The sequence below is a fragment of the Ostrinia nubilalis genome, chromosome 19 (genome assembly GCF_963855985.1).
Source record: "Ostrinia nubilalis chromosome 19, ilOstNubi1.1, whole genome shotgun sequence".
NCBI lineage: Eukaryota > Metazoa > Arthropoda > Insecta > Lepidoptera > Crambidae > Ostrinia > Ostrinia nubilalis.
Window position 1 is genome coordinate 13,120,767 of NC_087106.1, and position 20,438 is coordinate 13,141,204.

A 20,438-nucleotide genomic window follows, 5' to 3' on the forward strand; every position below is an offset into this window, starting at 1 on the left:
AAGCCTACGCTAGGCTCCCAAGCCCACGCTAGGCTCCCACGCCCACCCCTCATGCCCACACTAGGCTCACACGAAGCGGCCGCTACGCTGCTGGCCAAGCGGGCGCTGCCGCTGTTCCCCAACGGATTCGTGCGCATGCCCACGCTCCTACGCCAGGCCGAGTGAGTCCCACGCCCACACTAGGCTCCCAAGCCCACGCTAGGCTCCCACGCCCACCCCAAGCCCACGCTAGGCTCCCAAACCCACACTAGGCTCCCAAGCCCACGCTAGGCTCCCAAACCCACCCCAAGCCTACGTTAGGCTCCCACGCCCATACCAAGCCCACGCTAGGCTCCCACGCCCACCCCAAGCCCACGCTAGGCTCCCAAGCCCACGCTAGGCTCCCACGCTCACCCCTCATGCCCACACTAGGCTCACACGAAGCGGCCGCTACGTTGCTGGCCAAGCGGGCGCTGCCGCTGTTTCCCAACGGATTCGTGCGGATGCCCACGCTCCTACGACAGGCCGAGTGAGTCCCACGCCCACGCCAAGCCCACGCTAGGCTCCCAAGCCCACGCTAGGCTCCCAAGCCCACACTAGGCTCACACGAGGCGGCCGCTACGTTGCTGGCCAAGCGGGCGCTGCCGCTGTTCCCCAACGGATTCGTGCGCATGCCCACGCTCCTGCGACAGGCCGAGTGAGTCCCACGCCCACACTAGGCTCCCAAGCACACGCTAGGCACCCACGCCCACCCCAAGCATACGCTAGGCTCCCACGACAACCCCAAGCCCACGCTAGGCTAACACGCCCACACCAAGCCCATACTAGGCTCCCAAGCCCACGCTAGGCTCCCAAGCCCACGCTAGGCTCCCACGCCCACCCCAAGGCCACGCTAGGCTCCCACGCCCACCCCAAGCCCACGCTAGGCTCCCACGCCCACCTCAAGGCCACGCTAGGCTCCCACGCCCACCCCAAGGCCACGCTAGGCTCCCACGCCCACCCCAAGCCCACGCTAGGCTCCCACGCCCACCTCAAGGCCACGCTAGGCTCCCACGCCCACCCCAAGGCCACGCTAGGCTCCCACGCCCACGCCAAGCCCACGCTAGGCTCCCATGCTCACCCCTCATGCCCACACTAGGCTCCCACGAAGCGGCCGCTACGTTGCTTTCAAGCGAGCGCTGCCGCTGTTCCCCAACGGATTCGTGCGCATGCCCACGCTCCTACGCCAGGCCGAGTGAGTCCCACGCCCACCCCTTGCCCACGCTAGGCTCCCACGCCCACCCCTCATGCCCAAACTAGCCTCAGGCTCCCGGCTCGCACCAGGCGATAACCTCCTAAGTTATTTAAGTGATGGCATCAGTCGGTAGCCTACCTCATTTAGAAATTTTTCATACTAGCTAACAATTAATGGCACCAATGCAAAACGCGGTGAACATGACGATCATGCTGCGTGCGCGCAACGATCTCGTGTTGCTGTCACATGCCGGTCAAACCGCGATTATGAAAAGATCTCGGTGATTTGTTCCCTTGAAGTAAATGTTGGTAAGACTGGACCCAGTATTTGAGCAACTTCTTTTGACTGTGTATTGACTAGATGCTTTTGATAGAAGTCGTATAAATGATCTAAAACGTTACCTTCATCATTCCAGCCTCAGCAAAGACATCAAAGCGTCGGACGTGAAGCGTCAGCGGCTCGGATCCGCATCGCAGCCGGCGCCGCCCGCGCCGCCAGCCTTCGTCGAGCCCATCCACTTCCCAAGCTCGCTTACCGTCACAACCACCACCAACCCACCTGCCCCTGCTGCCCCTCCCAAGGAAGAAGACAAGTACAAACCCAACTCAGTCCTCGGAACGTTCTTCAACCTCAACAAAGACCTCATCGTCGAAAGGCCCGAGGACCGAAAGAACGACCGGGTCAAAGACGACGTCTACGTCCCCCCCAATAACATCGGCAGCATAACCATAACGCCCGTCATCCCAGCGCAGAAGGACAAAAAACCGGTTGTGCCGGACAAACCCAAGGAAGGCTTGATCAGGGTGAAGTCCCCGGCGGCGCTAAACGAAATGGTGAAAAAGGAGAAAGCTAAGAAACCAGAGAAAACCAACCATGTAAAAGAAAAACGAATGGACACCCCGTTACACATAGACACTAATCTCCAGCCGAGTAAAAAAGACCCGAGTCCGAAGAAGGATGAGATCTCTCCAAAACAAATAGAAACCATGAGAATAACTGAGAATAATATCCCAAGGCCAGCCTTAGTTCCCGTACGCCATTCCCCCACTTTCGCGAAACCGGACAAACGTCCGCCCGAAGTGAAAAAGAAAAAAGACGTAGTCATAGTATCCGATGTGGACCCACTGGGTGACGTGCAAGCCGAGCCCTTCGCGGTGGACGATAGTAGTAGTGACGTGGAATTAGTTGAGGACTCAAAAAATACGGACAAAAGTGAACCTAAAATCGGTGATAATAAGAGTGATACAGTGCCTTCAAAGGATAAAGTGAGTGACTCGAAGAAAGTGAACAGTGTTAAACATAAAGAGCGCAGCTCGAAGGAGACGAAGGAGAAACGGAGCGATTCCTTGGACGAGACCACCAAGGAGATCGATAATGTTATGAGGGAAATACGGGAAATGCAGGTTCGTAGTGTTTTCATACTATTTTTTTACTTACAATTTATATTCAAAGTTCAAGTGACTGTTTCACTGACAATTTTTTTTTTGCACTATGACACTGTTGCTGCAATATCTGTGTCAATGTGTTAACCATGTTAACACTTGAGGACTCGCGCCTTAATTTGTAACATTCATACTCGCTACCGGGTGCGCTGGACCCAGTATATAAAATCCTATGTATTTTTCAAAAACTCTTAATAAAATTAAAAACTACTTTATAAGAAGGATAATATGATATAAACAAAGACAAAATAATAAACCAAATACTCATATTTATTGCCTTTTCTAAAATAACAACTTATTTAAAAAATTGAAGGTTTTTTGGTTAAATGAAGGTTATTTTTGAAAATTTCTGTAATTAATTATTTAAAAAAATACCTTGTTTATTTTCGTAAACTACTATGATTTGTCTACTTATACCAATTGACAATTAATGAGAAATTACTGATTTGACTGTTTACCGGGTCTAATGGACTCAAAAACACATTTTTCGTCTGTAGCAATCACATGCAGTGGGCTATTTGACGATTATGACTGCTATTGGCTGTGCTACAATGTCGTGGAAAGGTACTAAGAGCGACAACATCGCAAACGTCAAACTTTAAAAGTTATTACACAAAAAATGAAGTACTGGGTCCGTTAGACCCATTAGCGAGTCCTTAAGTGTTAAAATGTATGAACTGTATGTGACTTTGTTGGTGTACCTAATAAATAAATAAATCCCCAGGATCTACATACAGTCATAATATTATATCTGTGAGATATCACCAGAATAGTCTTAGGAGAGGAAATGTTTCAACAATCTAAATATTAGCTCTCTATTGAGTTGCAAAATAGTTTAGTTAAATAAGTTATGTTTATTAAGGAGAAGCAATTAAAACACTCATTTTTTTTTTGGCTCCTGAAATATAGTTTACACTAGTTTAGGAGCCGCCAGGGTTTCAATATAAAATGTTACAGTGTATTATATCAATAAAAATATTCTTATTCTTTTACCATTTGACCGACATCCAATATTTTTATTTCTTGAAACAACATAATTATGAAACTATTCTGTCTCCAACTCAACAAATGCACAATTTTCCGATTCCAGAACTCACAAGAACCAACAAAGTTGAACAGTACCTCGTATGCAGGAGTCATTACAAGTGGTAAGTGTCACTAAAGTACACATAATAATTTATTATTATGGGCGATATGTGTGCGCTTTCGTCTTTTATACTTAGACATTAATGCTTTTGATGATGTTGTTTTAAATTAAATAAATTGGATGTTTATCGAATCACCATTAGATCATTTCGTTAATAAACATGACAGCTTTCTTACACAATTAATAAATCAGACTTTATCAGATCCATAAAATTAAATCATTGCGTCAAATCAAAACCCTTTTGTTTGTTAAAATAAAAGGGTTGAAATGGCCATAATATCTGGCACATGAGTTCTATCGTGAATACTCTAAATTATTCAACAACCTGTATCTATAATTTACTATTGAGTACTAGCAATATAGAGCATGTTGATACAAGATGAAAGCGCACATAGCAACTACAGTCTGTTCTAGTCCAATTAGAATAGAAACAAGCTTTATATCGTTCTAAAAACATTAAACCTAACCCCCCCTTATTACAAAACGTGAAACTCGCGTTGATCACTAGTTTAAATTGAGATATTTTATTTTACCAGTGTTCATCGTGCGTTTAACCTTTTTTTAAAAGCACAACTATCTTTTCACTTCAATCCCAGTAACTTACATTGTAAAGCCTGGTCCGTGAGCACGTAGAATCCTGTCCAATGACCCCACGCTACCCATCCCTATTGCTCGCGCGTAATTATGTTGCGGTCGCGACTGTGCGACGGGCGCCCGCAGTGAGTGTGCGAGCGCGACAGCAACATAATTACGCGCGAGCGATAGGGATGGGTAGCTTGGGGTCATTGGATGGGATTCTACGTGCTCACGGACCAGGCTTTAGTATCATTTGCAAAAACGCGGCCTAGAACAGACCACGCCAATAAAATTTCTCATTGCGAATTGGACCTAAACGCCTGAGACGTAAAGTTGGTTTTGTCCGGCCAGCGAGGCACGAGAAGTCTTCCAATGCGCCGCCGTTCGCGCCGCGCCCGAGTATATTTGGCGAGACGCGTTCTGACAAAGACAAGTTGTAAGTGACGCGGACGCCAGATGTTGTGAACCTTTTCTAAATGTTACGTTTGTTTGCAACTTGTCGATAAAAATTAAGCGGTGCAAGAGTAAATTTAAATAAAAAAAATTTTGATTCTCAAGATGTAGGGTGTTTTTGAGAATAAATAGTATGTTTATTTTATAAATATGTAGTAAACAATTTTGACTTTTCTACTGAGATTTATTAACAATAAAATTCTGTATGGTTTTAGGTGTATTCATGCTATAGCATATAGGAACGACATTTGAGTGACTAAATCCAAAATATAGTTCTAGAATGAGTGACGCATACATTTCTTTAAAGCTTTTTGTGAACCTCTGAAATCGTGTTTCCGTCAAATTTTAGTTACTTTCCTAGGCCACAAAGCTGATTATTTAGGCGATTAAGGATTCCGGCCGAATCAAAACCAGTCCAGCTTTTTTACTGACCTAAAAGTTGACAAAAGATGTTTTGCTTAGGTCTAGCTTTCCAATTTTGAATCCTGGCAGCCCTAGGTCACGGTAAGACATAGCATAGCATGAATATACCTCAACGGGAATTAAAAAAAGCACTTTAACTTTCTATCTTCTGTAAATTCAATTTTCTGCTACTGGTGGGGTCTTGCACGATGCAAAACAATTAAAACGCTTTATTAGTAGATGAGATATGTTTATCCATTGAACATATTAATTGCTTAATGAAGCAACACCAAATGTTAACCGATAGAAAAGGTCCGACTCTGTAAGCTTGCCTCGCACTCTCCTATCCGTCGCTTGCCACTAGTCTCTTGTAGATATGCTTTAGTTTGGCATTGTAACGGCGTGTAGGGTAATGGACTAATTTTTATACCCTTTTTAATTTATTTTATGACCCAAAATACTGTTAATCTTTATTAAACTTGCTTACTACCTAACTGCTAATAATAATTTTGAAGTCCAGTACCCTATTCCATCACTTTCTTTACTGTAATTTATGTACCATAATTATTGTCAAATAAAAATATACTTATCAATTATTTATTCCTAAAAATCAGTAAGTATTGATCGTAGGGTTGATTTTGAATCGCTAATTTATCTTTCATAATCATCTCAACTACATGTCTGGACTATAAATTATACCTTGTGAAATATGTATAGTTTGGTTCCTGGTATCAGGATAGTTTATGAGGAGATGTAATGCATTAGTTTAATTCTAAATTTGGTGCTATTTCCTTGTGATTAATTACGTTGTATTACCTATAACTGACACAATATTTGCTTTATTGATTGATTGCGGGTTCATTGTCTATTGTCCATGCAAACAAAACCATATTACGCAGGGTATAGTTACCAAAGTTTCGATGCACTATTGATGTGATTTTTCACAATATTTATGTGTTTAGATTGTTTATGTCTCAATACATATTGTACTCTCATCCTCTCGATTTCAAATTATAATCATGTTACATTTCGTGGCTTGAAAGTACTTCGTACGATTCATTTGCTAAACTGGTGATGGCTATAAGTATACACTTTCAACTATCCATAATGTAAAACATTCTAACATAACCTTTAGTTTGATGTGCTAATTTTAGTTCATTAGAAACGCTTCATTGAAACATACACAAACAATCTAATTGCGTCGTCCGACTTATGAACAATATCATGAAATTATATAAAAAGTAAGGTAAATATGTAAATTACTTGTACATAAATAGTTTGTAGAGAGAGGCATACTCATATCAGCTGCTTTTCTGTATTTAAAATTGTAGTAAGTACATTGTATATTTAGATTTTACTTTCATAGTCAGTAACTTACAAATCATCGTCATTTGCGTCTCGCATTCGGGTCAAAAGAATCAAGCAAGTGTTAGGTTTTCAACATTTAGACAAAAAATCACAAGCTTGAGTCTATTCTTGAGTATTGAGTGTAGTTTTGTAATAGGTACTCGAAACTCGTTTTCAATACATACATACACGTCTCTTCGTCCATTACATGCTTTAGGCTCATATACAAAAAAATGTTCAATACAGTCAGCATCAAATAGTTCGTGTCACCTAAAGCAGCCAAAAAGTTCGCAACACGTCTTTGTTACAATGAGGGCTATCGTTTTTATACTTAACAGTTGGCATCCCTGGCGATTGACAGGACCTTACTCTACAGTGGCGCCATCTTGATGAGTGCAATTGCGATAGTCCTCCTACCACTTTAGCGCTCACCAGTTGGCGCCACTGTCTTCGCTACTAGCAAGTGACAGGACCTTACTCTACAGTGGCGCTAACTGGTGAGCGCTAAAACGATAGCCCTCATTGTACAATCAACGTCAAATATTTCGTGTCATTTTAAATTATTGATTGCTGTGCTGTTGTGTAAATGAGCCTTTTTAACATGATTATAAACATATGTTTTTGTTGTGCTGTATGTTGATATTCATGTAATAGTTGTGTACTGTAGATACTAGTTTATTGGTTTTCTATAGTTGCTTCGTTTGTTTCAGCGCAGAACGAACTTCTTTGAACAAAATGGATGGATGTAGTGCCATCACTGGTGAGTACCATAATTTACCTACTAATTAAAAAAATACACAACTATAGGTCGCGCAGCAAGAGTTGAGGCTTTGACACAAGAAAAGATGCGAAAACGTTGACGTCTTGCGTATTCTGACTGATTGTGTGTTCTGTATTCAAATATTACATCAGCGTGAGTATGTGTCTGCCTCAACTTTCGTTGCGCGTCTTATAATCTCACCCTTAATTTATGTAATAGAGATTCACAAAGTATCTAAACGAATATTATGTCACATTATCATAATGGATCAAACCGAGTTGAGATAGGGCAGAAAATGCATTGTGATAGTTTTCTCAATTGCCTGCCCGATCCTCTTATTACCACTAAAGTACGGCCAACGAGAAGCGATACAAAAGGTCGATTCGACTGTCGAATTGACAATCTATTCTGTCTCTTCCCATCTTGTGTATTTGTCGTAATGTCTCGTTCTCCGGCCAAAATATGTCAAAGTCAAACCCTTAGGCTGGGTTGCACCATCTTACTTTAATTTTGACAAACGTCAAAAATCTGTCAAATTCCATACAAAAAGCACCGGTTATCGTCATAGTTACCGTTAAAGATAGGTGGTGCAACCCGTAACTACTATTCCAAATGACCATGACATTGGGTTTGTACATTATTTTGGTATCGCTTCTCGTTGGCCGTACTTTACATACTGATATGGTACACCAAATTCTATTTTTCTATTTTTCTTTATGAGAGTGCCTCAACTCAATATGTCTTTTATTGAAATAATTAATATTTGTCAGTCAAATTACTTCTGTGACCTCAATTTTAATAATATATCTTTTCGTTTCCAGGTTGAAGCACGTTAAGATGTTAATCATGAAGGTTGTTATTGAATGATAGTCTATTTATCCCGGGAAGCTCGCGCTGCGGATCCACACAGAACTTCTGATCGACACTACAATACACAAACGTAAGTATTTTTATTTATATTATGAAATAAACACGTTCCTTGTGAATTTGTTCTCATATGCCTCAAAAATTGATGGATCAAAATGTGTTTCATATTTTACGGTCGACTTAGCATAATTACGCCTTAAACAATAAGAGAGATAAGTGACTTAAATTGAGACTATAAATTGTCTACGGTAAATCTAAAAGTCCTTTAATGTATCATCTTAGTAAGTATTCTACTTATAAGATTTACTTTTATCTTCTTAGAGTAAAGGGTCAGCAAAATTACTATGTTCCTATAATTACGGCAATTAATGAATGTAAATTAATTTCGAATTAATAATTTCCATCCTGGATTAAATTTGGCTTAAATAATTTAAAATTATCGTACACGCCAAATGACACTAAAATACTCTTTATTATTACGTAAATAAGTACATCTAGTCGATTATAAGTGACTACATCACATTTTTAGAATTAAACTATTATTTGGTTTATTTTGTATTGTATCTAAGAAGAAAAAACAATAGTGAGGGGAAAGAAGTAGTGTCGATAAAAGTTCTGTGTCCGATATCCGTTTGTTGTACACTGTCAGTTCTTTTATATACTAGGTATGTATAGTTCGCGCATATTTTGTATAAATGACTATTAGTTTTAAACGCGTTCGATCACTGATATAGCTCACTGCTCCACGCGTGTTTATTAGTTATTCACAATGTATAAAAGTAGATAGATATAGATTTTTTTGTTTGCGGTATTTGTCACTCGAATAACTAATAAATACAATTAATTACGTGTTCAATATGTCTATCTGTAAGAGTCGAAATAATCGTGTTGTTCAGTATTCATTGCAACCAAATCAGTTAAGCCGATTTTACTTTAAAATATATTTTGGTTTACTTATACAAGTACCGTGAGGATCTAGTGCGAGTTTCTTTATCGATAAGATCGATATTAACAACTTGTCAAAGAATTTTGTTACATTTCGTACCGCTAGATGGCGTTAGTACACTAAGTAAAATTATTACCATAGTAAAATATTAAAATGAAATAATACCTACCAGTGCTGGCACTAGATCCTCATGTTATGTTGTCAAATAATGGAAAAAATATTATTTTAATAATTATGTTTATTTTTATTATTCTTATCTACTTATTTCTTCACTTGAGAGATCTCCGACTTGATATTTTCACTGCCATTGCGTAGTTGCGTTTGTATGGGATTACCTAAAATAGTTTTAATCGTGTTCCCGGTATTATTTACTGTATGAAATATGTATGGCTGGTGTCAAATGAGATAGTCATTAGATACTACATATATAATATCAGAAACAAATGGATGTTTTACTGTAAACCTAAAATAAGTCTTAAAATACGGTTATAATTTCGTTAAACGCTGTCGTTGGTATTGTTCAATTATTTTACTAATAGGCAATAGCTAATTTCCTAAGAAATATCTGTCAGTATATTCACACTTTCCATTTCTTTACAACTCATCTTCTCTACTCAATCAATTATATTCACAATCTCTATAAACACATTATTTTTACGCCAAATGATATTTTTATATGGTAAAAATATGAAAATACTGACATATTTTCAAATATTCATCATAATAATATAAATAATATAGTCCGTGTAAATAAATGTCTATGTTGTTATAAAAATACTAGAAAAAGATATATAGCGAAATTGATTTCGTATTTGTGAATAGGTGACCGCCTGGTTGGTATAACCGTGGAGCAGTATATAGGTATTTATTTTTAATACATAATAATGAACCCTGTGAGAAATAGTTTATTTATGTGTCTCCGAAACTAAATTATGTTTCGGCCACGTTCTGTTGAACGCAAAAACATGTTTTAATCCAAATTCCAAATTATTCCCAATGTAATAATTATGAATAAATATTTATAATGAATAGAAAATTTTGAGTTTTAATGTCATTGCGCCATGCAACGATAAATTTTATTTCCACCGTTCACGGATTATGTTTGTTGTAAGTTGAAACCCAATGTAGACTACAGATGGCGCTATCTCTGTCGGAGTAGGTAGGGTTGACACAATAAAAAATAATGCAGGGTATAAATATAAATAAATGTATATTAAAATGGATAAATAAAGTAAGTAAATACGTATTAAAAGGGATAAATAAAGTAGGGTTCAAGGAAAATGAAACAACAAAGCTCTTCATCAATATTTTTTTTATTAATTTCACAAAAGTATTCATTAAAAGCCACAGTTTGAAGGCTTTTAAGCTGTCAAAGCGATGACGGTCTTTAAACATTACTTCCATCGTTTTACAAGTCAACAGTGAGCTAGAAAACAGGAATTCGGAAGCTATCTAATAAATAACTACATTATAAACATTACGTTTTATAGAAAATATTGACATATACTTCATTCGAATAAGGGCAGTCAAGCTTGCAGCCACGTCTATTGCTAGTCCGCGGGCCGTGCGCCCGCGAGACGTTTAAATATCCAATTTATATATTTTTTGTATAAATAATGACTTTTATTACTTATATTTAACGCGTGAATAACACTATGTTTACGTATTATAGAACAGCTCAGTGTACCATTTATACTGACATATTTATATATATAAATTGTGAAGCGACACTGATTCTAATATTTGAAATATAATATTAAGCTATTTTGTGATTTCTAAACTCGAATGCCTTATGCTATGTTGAGAGAAAAATGACTTTTATTCATTACATTTTAACAATTAACATAACTGAAATCATATTTGTGCCACAAGTTAGCATTTAATAAATGAAATCAATTTATATAAATGTAACGTAAATCAATAAAAGCCATTCCACCTCAAACAAAATATATTTAGGTACTTATTTTATTTGAAGTGTTACAGACACAAAAACACTTTATTATTAGGTATTAATTTATCAACTATCCTTCATGTCGAATACTTCTGAACTTTAGTAGTTCGTACGAGTGGGTCCCAGATCGTTCTTATGATTACCTTCCATAGATTTGATCTACCGTCCTCCCACTAGATCGGCCATTTTGTTGTAACGTTCAAAATGGCGGTCTTATCAATAATATTGCTATCCTCGTCAGTTACAATTTAAACGTCTTAAGATAACAGCCATTTTGGGAACGTTTTCCAAACAAGATGGCGTCCTTATTTTTGGAAGCTGTCGCGCTATTGCTTTTATATAATCGATGATGTGGACTATACATATACAAATATATATTTATTGAAAGCTCAATGTGTTACTAACACCCTTGTAATGATGAGGTTTAGGATTTAAACTGAAATCAAGGTTATATTAAAACATTTTCGTCTGCAGATCGTCGCTATTTAATATAACCTCGACTTCATCGAAACCATCCAAAAATACGCTGAATCCAATATTGCAATATACCCGTGGGAAATATTCGGTATTCCGCCCAAAGCTTACATAGTAACAACTATACAAAATGCGGTGACGTACATACAAAAAATATTTTTCTTTCGCAATCGAACTCTCAAAGGACAATGTTCGTTCTCCATACATTGTTCGCCTAAAAACCAACAATTTTGACATATTACTACCCGAAAGCGAAATAATACGATTCTGTGTGTAAGAACAATGATTCCTGATGGACACTTGCCATAAAATTAATGATTAAGAATATTAAATCACAGCGATTTTATAATATGTCGTTTATGACAACATGGCGTCTAATGTATTGTGTGAATGTATGAACACCGATTCGCGAAAAATGTTTTGTATTGTCGTCACGCCGAGTCGCAGCCAAATAGTATAAAATAATAGAACAAGTTTTAGAAATACAACTCGGCATTCCACTTTATAATATGCCCACATATTGCACGTAAATAAACAACATGAATCGTAGGTTGTTTCCACCCTTGTCATCTGACACATGAAATAAACTGCTATTGTATTATAGATATCGAAGCCGAATCGTATATAATAATAGAATGGGTTTTGGAGATCACTCGGGGTTCCACTTTTATAAAATACCTACATATTGCATAAAAATAACACGAATCATGAGTTTTCTTTTCACCATTTACATCTGACACGAGATAACAAACTCATATCTCCATGACTACCGTCGTAGTCTATGCCAAAGACTACAATATTTTAAGCAAGAAGTTTCAAACCTTAGCGGCTACGGTAACCCCTGGGCCACATACATCATGATAACATTCGGTCGACACCGGAACGAAGTCTTGCGATTATGCAAAAAAGCATCGTATTCTAGTGCGGCTATATCACGTTCAACCGGGGTTTTAATTCGACTAAAGTCCTGACTAAAGACTGGAAGAAAATACGCCGCATTGTATGAGCACTTCGTGTTCGTTAAAGCGGCTTCAGATCTAGAGCCCACATAGTTTTCTTTCCAATAATATCCGCAAGTAGCGCTGCATGATCTTTACAACAAAAACGGCAATAGTTATTAAGGTGCCAAAATTATATGATTACTTTGGCACGGTATTATACACGTTCGAAGATTTGTCATTTTCATTCATTTCATCATCATCATCATCATTTCAGCCACAGGACGTCCACTACTGAACATAGGCCTCCCCCAATGACTTCCACATCGCACGGTTGGTAGCGGCCTGCATCCAGCGCCTTCCCGCTACCTTTATCAGGTCGTCGGTCCACCTTGTGGTGGGTTGACATTGCAGAATATGACTTTTGATAGGTTCATCATAGAATTCGGCGGGGATATCCTCACGGAGGAAGTTCGTAAAAGGGCGGAACAAGATCTTATAATAATGCAAGGCCGAAGCTGTAACGCGCGTGCTCCTACGTGTAATCCGGCGAGTATGCAATAAATAGTAATGTCTGGTAAATAGTGGTAATACGTATCGTTCGTTCGTTCGTTTCAGCCGAAAAGACGTCCACTGCTGGACAAAGGCCTCCCCCAAGGATTTCCACGAAGACCGATCCTGCACCGCTCGCATACAGGCACCTCCCGCGACCTTCACCAGATCGTCGGTCCACCTAGTGGGAGGCCTGCCCACGCTACGTCTTTCGGCTCGTGGTCGCCACTCAAGAACTTTCCTGCCCCAGCGGCCATCAGCTCTACGAGCTATGTGCCCCGCCCCGTCTATGTCTATATGCGCTACGATTACAGGGTATCATTTTGCATAGTCGCAAGACTTCACTCCGCTGCTGTCAAATCAATGTCGCATAATGTTATCGCAATGTGTGTGGCCCTTGGCCAAATCACAGAAGCTTGCGTAGAAAGAGCACTTGAATGACAATGAAAATCAGGGTTACCATTTTATAAGATCTCCTCACTATTGAGGGTAATAAAGTAACATTAATAATCTAGCCATTAATTACATTTATTACCTATACGAGAAAGTAAAGCAACATGCGGTTTTATTTTAATTTGTAAAATATTTGTAACAGTTTGTTCCAAGTTTAGTTTTACAACAGTATTGCTGTTTCAGCTGTCACTGTGAAGCTTTGGGAAAATAAATAAATAGAAAAAATATTAACATAAATATTTATTTAAGTTTTTATGTTCATCATCATAATATGCCAATTTAAGTTACACTGTGTGACAGTCTTTGACACTAAACAAACTCTTCAGCTTAACAATACCTACCTACAGGGCGTTTTTATAGTAATCTTGCTCTTGCTGATGAAACAAGAAGGGTTGATGATTCTACTACTGAAATACAACTACTTTTCTTACAGGACCAATATCAAATTCTCAAAAAAATTCACATCCTCGTGATGGTGATAATTTCTATGGAGAGGTTTTTTTTATATTCGGTCTCTTGGGATAAGTTATTCCATTTGAGCAGTAGAATTAATCCTTTTTATTTGATCACATATAAAAATAACACAAGTGTTTAGGAAAACTTCTTCTTTGGTATGGTATCACTACGGAGTTATAATGTCGGCAACTCTGTATCACTGACTTGTAACTTTCAAACAGTATGAATAATAAGGGCACCACATTGGTTTTCTTTCTGAAAAAAGGCTTTCACTTTTAGTACTAACCCTTTAGCACTATTTCATTGAAATAAAAATACAATAAACGCACAGAAGACTGAAATTGAGTCAACTGACGTGACATTTATAATTTGTTGACATTATGACAGTTTGACAAGACTAGGGATTGAAAAAGTTTTAATTGAAAAAGTAAAATGAGAATTTATTAAAACGATTCACAAGGATATAATCGATTAAAAATATTTATAAAATGTTCTGATACTTGCCTGTAGCGATTATCCAATCCTGGTTTCTACTGAAAAACTACCTCGTGGCAAGATTTTAATAAAATAATAAAATCTTTATCTTCTCTTTCACAATCTATAAAAGTTCATTTGGTCTATTATTATACATGTGCTATGAATGAGGGTTTTCGCGATTGATTGCATTTGGACCTCACGTCTACGTATTGCCATCTGGCGGATTTTTCAATCGCGAAAACCCTCATTGGCATAGATTATGAGAGACTGGCAACTATACTAGGTTGATATAATGTTTCTCACACTTCAACTGGCATTGGATTCAACATCGGATTCTGACACTTTTACAGTTATGATACCATGAATATCAGTTTATGGTCCTAATTATTTTTATTTTATTTACGACCTTCGACCAGTTGGACACTTTAGATAGCTTCTTGTCATAGTGTCAATATCTTTTTAGCTTTTAACGCAAATCTAGTCTTCAAAGCAGTTTAATCGATTTATTTTATTTTCAAAATCGATATTTTATTGTCTATGATGGCCGCAGGAACATCACTATACATGGACTCCCAGCAATAAAGTACGGTAATGCCTCGTACAGATTTTATCGGCAAAAATTATGGAACTTGATAGGTTTTAGACCATGCCACGCACCAAAACGTCCGGAAGTTGTAATAGTATTATAGAATAAACGTTAAAAGACTTATTTATTTAATTTTTCAATGCTTAAGTGTCCATTAGAATGAAAGGGTGCTTAATGTATTAAAAAAAATAGAAAATAATTATGATGGGTTAATGTTTTTGGGCGGTTTTTAGGCGGTTTCTGACAATGTCCTTTCATATATACCTTACAAGCTTAAGCAAAAATAAACTCTTTATCTATCCAATAGGGTTCTATACGAATATCTAATTTATCCACCCAACGTGATAAGTTTGAAATACATTTGGAAATCAACTTCTTATTCTAGATTCATACCGTGCTCAAACCAAACTCCTCCAGCCAGTGAATCCCAACTAAATTATTACAAGCGTTTGCACAATTCCTCTATTTGCAACACCTTTATCTCCTACATTTTTGGTTCACTTTACAAATTGACATCCCACTTTGACCCATTAAAATGAATGAAAAATTCAATTTTCCAAAATTATTATAATTATGCAGCTTGCTTTCTTTTTTTTTCTGAAAATTAACAATTAAACTTAGGAAATGTCATTTTAATAATTGCCATTGTGATTCGCACGCCGTATGTGACGTATCTTTTTTCAAGAATCTTGGCACGCCTCTACGCTAACGGTACATGTTTTTACTTAAAGTACCTTAGTAAAGGGCCTTAGTGAGATGTTGTCAATTGTTTACTATACAAGATTTAGAAACGTAACACCAACTCCAATATACTGGCTGGAAGCCATACCATCCCATTCAAGTTTCCAATTGAAACTATCTAATGACTATCAAGACAGGTTACGAATGTCAATGAGATAGTTATCTCAGTTTGATAGTCGTGCGTCCCACATCGATAAGAGGGCACTTTTATGAATGTCCACATCTTTCACGCTTCGCGGTCTTTATTACAATTAACATACAGCCTTACTTATAAAAATCAACTAATCAACGTCTAAGCAACTAATTAACTAATGACTCGTTAACTTCTTAATCAGTAATTAAATATTTCTCACTTATAAACACTGCATAAGCGTCACTTAACTAATCAACTGTTAATTAGAGTTTTTCTTTTTTAAATCCACCTGAACCGAACTTCAGACCAGTTCTAATGCCAAAATGCCGAAAGCCAATGCTAAAATTAAGAATAATAAACGTCAAAGTTATGTCAAATGAAACGCTGTCTGTCAGTCAACTGTCAAGTCTACAACAACAAACAAACAAAAGTACTGTAGCGACTATGTCCCACATACGCCATATTAAAATTATGTACCAATTATAATAATATACACTAGATAATTGTAATACTTCTTGTACAAACTTAAGATGTAAATGCTTTGTTAGTTTTTAGCGCAATTTTAAGGCATGGTAATTTTAGTTTCTCACGCACATGCACCCTTAGGAAGCCTTTAGGATTTTATTGTCGGAATGTTTAACTCAAGTCTTTTTAGTGTTTCGGGTTTCGCCGACGTAACATGTGGTGTATTTAGTCCATTGAATTATTTTAACTGTGTAGGTATTAAGAAACACCAACCGTTGTAATGTCTATCTATTGTTATACTTTCACTTTGTATTATGTTTGCGTCAACCTTTGCCATGTGTTTCATGCTATTTTTTGTGTGTATCTTCGCGCAGCGCAGCAACACAGCGCGTTGCGTGGCACGTCACGCATCAGCTGTTAACTTTTTGATCCGCCATTTTGGTAATTAGGGCTTTAAACAAGGGTCCGACGCTGTTTAACTTGACAGTTATTTAAGCAGTCACTAAGACGTTGGTTAACACTAATTATCGTTTTTAAGTTAAGATATTATTTAATAGACCGTTAAACTGTGTCTTAATTTTAATAAACGTTTATAAGTAAGGCTGATAAAGTTTACAATTATTTACAAAGATACGTTCCTACAGCTCCCATAGATGCCTTACAATAAGTACTATTTTATACTAATTTACACCGAAATCTATGTTAACATCATCCCGTGACTGTAACTTAACCAATTACTATACCGATACGAATTCACGATAAATTTACAAAAGCATAATTTCTACCGCTATGGACTAGGAATTTATAAGGTAACTTTCATTGTTAAGATCATAGAAAAAGCGACCTCTTGTCGCTTTGTTATGTAATTGTAACATAAGTAGTGATATATTATATGTAATCTTAATAAAGAACCCTTTCTACAATATCAACATTAATGTGTGAAACCTAAGTTTGGAGTAAAATAAGAAATTATATTCTGTTATGGTGACATAATGACAACATTATCATAAAGTATTTTACATAAAAGGAAATAAAATTTTACAGTTTTGAATTCCTTATTTTAGTAGCTTTAATTTACAAAGCACTGTGAATTTTATTTTTATAAATAGTTTTAGGCCGGATTTTGCAATCTCCAGAAAACTAAACTGAATAATAAATTGACGTTTTTGACACATTTTCGTCACAAAAGTTGTCAATATGTCAAACTTAGTCCACAGATAAAGTTATCTGATGACTGAAAAACCAGCTGTTATTTGTTTAATTAATTTATAAACGACTAGCTGACCCGGCGAACTTCGTACCGCCTTAGCGTAGAGATTTTCTTAATATTTTTTTCCGTAAGAACCATCCTTGGACTTCCACAAACATTTAAAAAAAAGAATTATCGAAATCGGTTCAGCCGTTCACACGTGATGCCGTGACAACGCGAAACGGGTTTCATTTTTATATATATAGATTACATAATCGAGTATAAAACATGCTTACAGAAATCAACCAAAATAAAATGTAACAGAGGTAGATAAAACAGATCAGATCAAGTCAATATTATTATTTTACTTAACTATTTTAATATGCTGTATTGCGTGATATAAGCTAGGTCTGCCATTCCCTCAATAACCTGATATAAATCCTAATCGGTTGCATTTCAACTAAACTACTATTACAATATTAAATATCTGGATTCTGGAATAATATCAATTTAAAGTTAGATTTAGTGGAGATTCTCGGATGAAGGCCAGTGGCCCCATTATTTTTTATTTTAGGCCGGCAATACACGGACAGCTCAAGCAGTCAAGAGTCAACAGCTTGAAGCTGCCAGCGATAACTGCTCGAGCAGTTGGTATTAACTGCTCAACAAATCACAAGCGCGCGCGCCGTGGAATGAAGAAAGTGGGCGGAGGTAACTGCGCGAGAGCTGTCGACAGCTCAAGCGGTTCGTGTATGTGCGTCCATAGAACTCTGCAGTTCACTGTGCAGTCGCAGCTTGAAGCTGTCGACCCTGACTGCTTCAAGCGGTCCGTGTATTGCCGTGTATTACTGTAATTGTATGTTAGTTGAAATGCCAAACCTTCAAGATTTGACTGCTCGGACTCTGACAACATGACAGCACGAAATTGTATTTTTTTCTCGCCTCCAGATCTTACATTAAAATACTGATACATTATTTCCTTTTACAGAAAATGAATAACGTGTAAACACTCGATCAGGCTCTTTAGACTAATGAGATCTTAACTTACGAGTAAAAAAGCTAAAGCATAATCACAAAATTAACTATCATTTTGGTATAACGTAAATAACATTTCACTTTGATAGTAATACTTTAACTATCGTAACTGGATAAGTCTATACAAAAATGATAGTCCATATTGATAGTGACTCGCTGATATATACATTGTGACGTCATACACTTCAGTGTGGTGTAAATTAGGTGCTATGATACAAAGACTACGATGTGTCAAATCAAAATGTATAATAATCATGAAAAACCATTATATCAACTAATATCAGCAGCTCAAAGAGAGGGACACTATTTCTATTGAACTCCGTTGCGTAGGTTTTGTATAAAATGTATATGAGCTGCAGACTTTAAAGGTAATCCAATATAATAATAAACAAGAATGGTTAAATGACAGCCCTATAAGACACTGATAACTTTGTACGACAGATTTACTATTTTTTGAAAATTAGGTCTGTAACAATAAAGCAATTTTAAATATAATATCAGTAATCTGTTGAATTACTTATTGATTCTTATCAGTTTAATTTTGTTCTTACTATTTGTCATTTAAATGTAATTTAAATAATAATAGTAAGTGATAAAAATGTGTCTAAAGGACTCCGGATTTAAAGATTGAGGTACGTTTTAGTCTCTAGGATGCCACACAGATAGTGACGTCATAATACAGTATATTAAAACTTTAGTATATTTGTCAACAAGCAAGTTACAGTGTCTTAAATACAAAAGAACTAATAGATATGTTCAATGCAGTCGATTGAATTCTTTATATTAATGTTCTCGCAATGCGTGTTGCGTGCTTGCATATACTTACTTTATAACTCAACGGATTATACGTTGTTTTTGACATATCCACTTAATAATATGATAAACACAACAGTATTGTCAATTAATTAGATAGTCAACAAACGCCACGAGATTGCTATATGCCACATAATCATAAATGGACTAGTTCAAGGCGCCTATATTTTTGTGCGTCCATATACTAGCGGGTACAGGCGCATCCATCTTAGCGTCCTCTACAAATGGGTACGATTAACTAGTATTAGAAGATATCGTGATGTGTTAGCAAGCTGATACGAATATTCTCTTTTTGAAATCATTTCACGTGACATTCGTGCCAGCTGTAATGAAACGACCTAAACTTAAATATCTCCACCCGCTAGCGTCAGAACTTAGCACGTAAATGTCCGTTTTATTAAGGAGCTCTCACCAGCAGCAGCGCATGGAACAACACCTGGAACTTGGTAGAAAACTTAAACGGTACCGTTTCACGTTCAATTGTCACACTAAAAGTCTGTAGAGCATTCGAAATTGAATCTTGAAACGGTAGCGGTTGGGTTGATTCTCGTCAAGTCGCAGCCATGGCCTAGCTCAAGTTCACTCCCGGTTCTGGAAGGATTCGAAGAGGTTGTCGTATTCGTGTTGGTTGGCGCCCGGGCCCGCGCTGCGAGGCGGCGAGGGCCCCGGGGAGGGGCTGAAAGGAAGAAAGAAGGTTCAAAATGAAGACACATGTCTCCCATATTTGTTTGGATCACAGAGAACACAGCATAGTAAGAATATTTTGTTTAAAGGTGAAGTTGACTCCCAAACTGCAGATCCTGGATATCTAAATGCCTGGATCAGTCCTGTATACCTGCTGGATAAGTGTAGCAGGCTTTATCGCTGGCGGCCGCTAGCCAGTATACAGGGTAGCCGCTGCCGCTGCCAGCGACTGCTCCAATATATACCTGCAGGGTGAGTGCTGGCTCGCTCACGAGGCGCGGCGGCCGGTGAGCGAGCCCACGAGCGACTTGAGCGCCTGCCCGAGCGAGGCGCGGCCG

At 37.8% G+C, this 20,438-nt stretch overlaps 1 protein-coding gene across 1 annotated transcript; it reads left to right on the plus strand.

The window, feature by feature from the left end:
• The first annotated feature begins 51 nt into the window (after positions 1–51).
• Positions 52–10,189, plus strand: LOC135080980 (proteoglycan 4-like). The gene is made up of 8 exons (XM_063975705.1): positions 52–156; positions 252–503; positions 561–676; positions 1,629–2,616; positions 3,746–3,803; positions 4,730–4,814; positions 7,291–7,340; positions 8,162–10,189. Exons 1-8 carry the CDS (start codon positions 52–54, stop codon positions 8,164–8,166), a joined length of 1,659 nt encoding a protein of 552 aa, XP_063831775.1. The 3' UTR covers positions 8,167–10,189.
• Positions 10,190–20,438: the final 10,249 nt, after the last annotated feature.

What these genes read in the sequence shown, in the direction of transcription:
- LOC135080980 (XM_063975705.1), top strand. Translation starts at nt 52, where the DNA reads ATGCCCACACTAGGCTCACACGAAGCGGCCGCTACGCTGCTGGCCAAG. An exon ending in TGCCCACGCTCCTACGACAG is followed by an intron (nt 504 to 560) that starts GCCGAGTGAGTC and finishes AGCCCACGCTAG; the next exon opens with GCTCCCAAGCCCACACTAGG. An exon ending in TGCAGGAGTCATTACAAGTG is followed by an intron (nt 3,804 to 4,729) that starts GTAAGTGTCACT and finishes TTGTCCGGCCAG; the next exon opens with CGAGGCACGAGAAGTCTTCC.